At 42.3% G+C, this 6,000-nt stretch overlaps 1 protein-coding gene across 1 annotated transcript in view; it reads left to right on the top strand.

The window, feature by feature from the left end:
* Positions 1-214: 214 nt before the first annotated feature.
* Kif5b (kinesin family member 5B) overlaps positions 215-6,000 on the top strand; it is a 47,765-nt gene continuing 41,979 nt past the window's right edge. Inside the window, exon 1 of the mRNA XM_036187582.1 lies at positions 215-784. Coding sequence (XP_036043475.1) covers positions 659-784 — 126 coding nt within the window. The 5' untranslated portion in view covers positions 215-658. The remainder of the gene's footprint in view (positions 785-6,000) is intronic.

Raw genomic sequence — 6,000 nt, 5'->3', positions numbered from 1 at the left:
GGTTAAAACAAACTTCTCCAAAGAAAAAGATGAGTGAGCCTTCCAGAGTTGTACAGAATTCTGCAGCGGCCTCGGCGATCCTCAACTCGTAGGAAAACTTGATCTGGATCCCAAAACCTACAGCTGAGGTGGAGCCAGCGGTGGCCAGCGGCCCGGCGCGGACTATGATTGGTTGCTCGGCCTCTCTCCGCGCCTGCGCAGTGTTCCTCCCGCCCGCCCAGCCCGCCCAACCCGCCGCCGGTCTGGGGTCTGTGGCCTTTGGAGGGTTCGAGCGTCAGCTGGCCGGGAAGCCGGCGAGCTGCCGCGATAGGCTAGTGGGCCGAGCCGTAGGCCCGGCTGCCCCTCCCGGGGAGAGAGGAAGGAGCTGCTCTCCAGTCCCCGCAGCCTGCGGAGGCCGGTGAGGGAGGCCGAGGAGCACGGAGACGCTGCGGGCGCCGCCGCCAATGGCCGCCATGATGGAGCGGAAGTGAGCTCCGGGCGCGGGCTGCCGGCGAGAGCGCTTCGGTCTCGCTGCCCGGCGCTGCCCGGGGCCCCCGCGCGGCTCTGCGGAGCCCGGCCCTCCCGGCTCTCGCGACCCCTGCCCCTCGGCTCCCGCCGCTTACCCCGAGACTGAGCGGCGGGGAGTGGCTCCCGGCCTGCGGCCCCGGCTGCCAGAAAGATGGCGGACCCGGCGGAGTGCAACATCAAAGTGATGTGTCGCTTCAGACCTCTCAACGAGTCCGAGGTGAACCGCGGCGACAAGTATGTCGCTAAGTTCCAGGGGGAAGACACGGTGATGATCGCGGTGAGTGGTCCCCCCGTCCCCACCGCGCGTGAGGTCGGGAAGGGCGGTGAGTTCTGGGACGTGGCCTGTCGCGGAGCCGAGAGGGAGCAGGGCAGTGCACGCTCTCTCGAGCCGGGTTTGTGGGTTCAGAAGGCCAGAGAAGAACGAATACTGATCAGGCGACTCCGTGATGGTTCGAGGGTCACCCCCAACTCCAGTTCTAAGCTCTGGCAGCGGGGAGGTGTCTTGTCTTTTAGCCTGGACACTCCCCTACCTGGTACTCTGGAGGCCACGTCCCAGGAGCTAGTTTAGGGCACACACACGTGTGTGTGTGTGTGTGTGTGTGTGTGTGTGTATGTGTGTATTGTTCCTGATGCTGTTGGTGTTGTGCACTATCTCCAAATTGAGAAGAATTCAGAGTTCACCCAGAACACTGAGCTATGGGTCCAACTGTACTGTACGGTAAATAATAGATACCTAGTTTTAAGGAACATGCTACCAGAGTTAAAATCCCAGGGGAAGAGGGAAAGCAGCTACAATAATGCTTGTAGCTCAAACGTTCACCCTCTAGACTTTGCATGTTAACAGTAATAAGTGGGAAATTAAGGCCTGTAAAAAGAATTAGTGGCTTTTCTTTGAAATTAGAGTAATTATGTCTAATGTTATAGTAGATATAAGTGGATTCAGGTTGGGCCAAATAAGTGTCAGAAAGGTCTAGAATTTCACTCTTTACTGAGTCTTACGGGGTAACAGTGTAGGAAAGATAGCTGTAAATGAGACAGAGTTGTAAAGACCTTGTTGGGGCGGGGGAAGTCACCATTATTAGAACCTGTCTTGAAGAAAGTTGATCTTGGTTATCTGAGAAGTAGTAAATATTCCTTTGTAGTGTAAAATATAACTGAGGTGATCGATTATTAGAGAAACCTAAAAGAGATCTTTTCATGTATAGCATTGCAAGTTCTCTGAAAACAGCATTCTGAATTAAAGATTAAAAGTCAATAAGAGTTTGCCTGTATACAAAACAGCGAGCCATACTAAAAAGAAAATCCCCATTAGTGATGATGCCGTGTGCATTGTTACTAGGATTCAATGTTGAATGTCAGCTTTTACTCCCTATTGCTTTCTTGAGTGGGATTTTCTATTTAGTCTATCATCTGGGCTACTTAATATAGACATAGGGCAGAGAGGTCACAGGAAGCAGACCACTGACGATTGAAAGCTTTGGCCTGAAGATGGTACTGAAGTTCTTTAATGGATGTGTTAATGCAAAGGTTTCCAAAGTTCAGTTTTGGATTGAATGTGTTAGTACCACATCCTCTTGGTAGGCTTTTGGCAGAAAGGAAATCATTAGGTCACTACCAGCTACCGCTGTGTGAAGACTGTCAGGCCGGTTCTTTGTTAATAAGCCCTCAAGATGCTCTTGCTATAAATGAGGTCATAGTAAGGAAGGGAAGTTAAGTGTAGGGATCCTCCTTTTCTTTAGGCGCCTGGGAGTGGGGGAGAGGTGTGTGTGTGTGTGTGTGTGTGTGTGTGTGTGTGTGTGTGTATTGTGCCTGCAGTCAGTAGAAACTTTAAACTTCAGGATTAGTTATCAAACTTGAGGCTACTTATTCCTTAGGATCTATGATTATTTAGCTTTAGCAGTAGTTTAGACAATAAGGATGCATTTCATTTTCCACTTGTATTAAGATAGTCTTAGTTCTCTGGGGTTTTGTGCATATTTAAACAAATCTATAAATATCACTAAGATTATTTTGTCTGGAATGTCAAAATTTAGGATTTCCAAAATGTCTTCAGTTCTGGTGGCTCACACACCTGTAATCACAGCACTTGTGAGCCTGAGACAAGAGGATTGTGAAAGCCTGTTTTTTGTTTGTTGTTGTTTTAAAAAGCCAGAGGTAGTAACTTAGACCCTTAATCGTAGCACTCCTGATGCAAGAGGATCCCCACGAGTATGAGTTTAGCCTGGGCTATGTATCATGATACACACACATACACCCCAGGGAGAGAGGGAGGGTTGAGAGAGATTAAGTTAGAAAGTAATTTTCTAGTGTGGGCAACTTTGGCATATAATATAATACACAAAGAGACAAAAGCTAGCCGCTGCTACAGAAAATACATTTCTTCTAGGTCCTTTTCTTTGGGAAAAATTTTCATAATTTCTGTTTCAAAGTTTCTGTAAGTAATACAAATAAGTTTAAGTGATGAATAGAAACTTTGGGTAGATGGTGAATAAAAAGTATAGGGGAAAGTACACTATAAAACCAAGGGAAACATTAAGGACACTAAGAAAATATTTAATATATTTCATTCATTATTTTAGGAACTGGTTTCTTACATTATACTATGCTGGAGTCTTTGTATTCAAAGTTTTAGTGAATTCTATTTTAAAAGCCTATTGGGAATTTATAAGAGGGTTTAAGGAATGAAATGGAAGTCCCTATGCCAAAGAACCAGATTGAAAAAATTATAAAACATGATTTATTTATTCATTTTATTGGATCCTGAATATTTGATAAATTAGAAATAAATAGTTTAGAAGAGACTTGCAGCTGGTTGGTGGTGACATACGATTTTGAGTTTGAGGCCAGCCTGATCTACAGAAAGAATTTCAGGGTCACCAGGGCTACACAAAGAAACCTTGTCTCAAAAAACAAACTGGAAAGAAAGAGAGAATTTCAACAGCATAACTTGTAAAATTAAATCATTATTTTTTAGCTTTTATTCTTCTCTCATACATTACATCCCGACCACAATTTCTCCTTCCTCCATTCCTCTCCCTACCTCCCTTCTCTCCCAGATCAACTCCTCCTCTGTTTCCCTTCAAAAGAAAAAAAAAGAGCAGGCCTCCCAGGGGATTTCCACCAAACATAGCCTAACACGATACAATAATACTGGGCACAAACCCTCCTATCATAGCTGGACATGGCAACACAGTAGGAGGAAAAGGGTCCCTAGTGCATGCAAAAGAGCCCGAGACACACCCCCACTCCTGTTGTTGGGAGTCCCACAAGAACACCAAGCTACACAACCATAAGGTATATTCAGAGGACCTAGCCCAGACCCATGTTTGACAGTTCAGTCTCTGTGAGCTCACATGAGTCCTGCTTGGTAGATTCTACTGGCCATGTTCTCATGGTGTTCTCATCCCCTCTGACTCCTACAATCCTTCCTCCCCCTCCTCTTATTTTAAATATGATTTTTAAGTGTCTTGTCCATTTTCTTTAAGTCAAATCAAAATTTAAAACCTGATTGTGTTCATTTATAATGTCACTTAATAGTAATTATAATCACTGCTCATAAAGGAAATAAAGACTGCTTTTCTTATAAGTTTAGTTTTTAATATTTTATCCAAAATTTTTTGTTGCCCTCAAAATCAATCATTTTCATATAATATGACATTCTGATAAACAAACCTTTTGATCTTATTGTGTATGTTTTATGTAGCTTTTAGCTTTATTTGTGACATAAATACTTGGTAAAGTGCCATTAATGCCACACTGAATGGAACAAATTATTCCCTGAAAATCTTTAAACACTATGAAATATCCTATTTCAGTTAGAGAACTTACAAAGCAAGAGAGAAAACAAAAAACAAAACCCCACATGTTCCACTGAACTTGATGAAAACCCCAAAGCTAAAAAGTTCATGGAAATTATTCCTGTATCTGTGTGTGCAGGATTAAATGTCTTCTAATCATATTTCCTTGTACAGTATATTGTTTAGGCTGCCAGAACCTAAGCCAGCCTGCTATAATTCATGACATTGGAAGAGAATTAAAACTAATTAGATTATCTTGTCCATTTCCTTACCTCAAGCAAAACATAACTTGCACTTACAAGTCAATACTGGTTTTCTATTTAAACCTTGATTGCCTTGAGTGAAAACTGAAAGAGAGGAAAGAGACATCCGTACTTACCTTCATGTGTAAGGAAAATTCAGCACACACTACAGTTTGAAATATCACTGTTCAGAATTCCTATCAGTAGCATATCCCTGCTTCATGACCAAATTTGGTTTGATCTGTGCAACCTCACATGGCAGTCATTCAAGAAATCTAAGGTATGATACAGTTCACTTAAACTCATTCCTTGGATTTATCCCCTTGAAGGCTAAGTCAGATAGGGATGCATCTTGTGACTTAGAGCTTGTAAAGTAGAGTAATTTTGAAAACATAGAATTATAGGTTGTATAATGTGTATTTCAAATCAAAGAAGTGAACTGAAAAAAAAATTAAAGAACTGATATATAGGTTTCCTTTGTTTAATTTATTCAAAAGATAGAGATGTGTCTTAACTATGAAATTTTCATTCACAAGGTCTTGATTTCTTCCAAGGAAGCCAGATTCAGTTAGTAAATTCATGACTGTCTTTAATGATAACATTTGCCTTACGTAGTAAAAGAAATTATTTTTAGTGTTTTTGTTGGGGTTTATGTGAGTATGTGTGTGTGTATGCAGGTACCCATTGAGGTCAGGAGAGCGCATTAGATCACCAGGAGGTAGTTGCAGGCTGTTATAAGCTGCCTGACATGTTAGGAACAAAACTCAGGTCCCCAGAAAAATAGTAGGAGATCTTAACTCTTGAGCCATCTCTCCAGTCTCAAAATTAATACCTTAGAACTGTAGTCCAAAAAGAATGTTTTGACAAACAAATTATCTTAACAAACCTATAAGTATGGGATTGAATGTTAATGTGGCAGTAGCATCTTAGCAAAAGGATACTTTTAGAATAATCAAAGTGAATACCATTTTAAATTGATGCCCAGATGAAGTCATTCTTCCCATTAGGAATGCTTCCAGTTGCTAAGGGGAAACAAGTGGGGCTTAAATAAGTAAAGCTTTATTTTCCTCATGTGATAGAAATTTTAGATATAGGTTCATCTTGCTGCTGCTTCCAAGCCGCTGTTATAGTCTGTCATGCTTAGTTACTCACTTTTGATTATAATTTGCAATATGGATGCTACAGCTCCAGATTTAATTCCACCAAGAAGAAAGCAGTTCCAACTGGGTAGTCCCTTTTATCAGGGAAGTAAGACCTTCTCAGAGGCCTCCTAGCAGATCACTTTATATGCTCCAGAACTGGGTCCTGAGACCACCAGTTGCAAGTGGGCTGGAGTAGTAGAAAGTCAGAGGGAAAAGAGAAGTGTGTAGAACAGGGCTTCTCAATCTTTTCCCACTTGCCTAAGGGATTCTTATGGTACTTAGGGTATATGAGTATATAAAACAGATCAAATA

The sequence above is a fragment of the Onychomys torridus genome, chromosome 5, assembly GCF_903995425.1.
Source record: "Onychomys torridus chromosome 5, mOncTor1.1, whole genome shotgun sequence".
NCBI lineage: Eukaryota > Metazoa > Chordata > Mammalia > Rodentia > Cricetidae > Onychomys > Onychomys torridus.
This window is presented reverse-complemented; position numbering and strand designations above follow the sequence as displayed.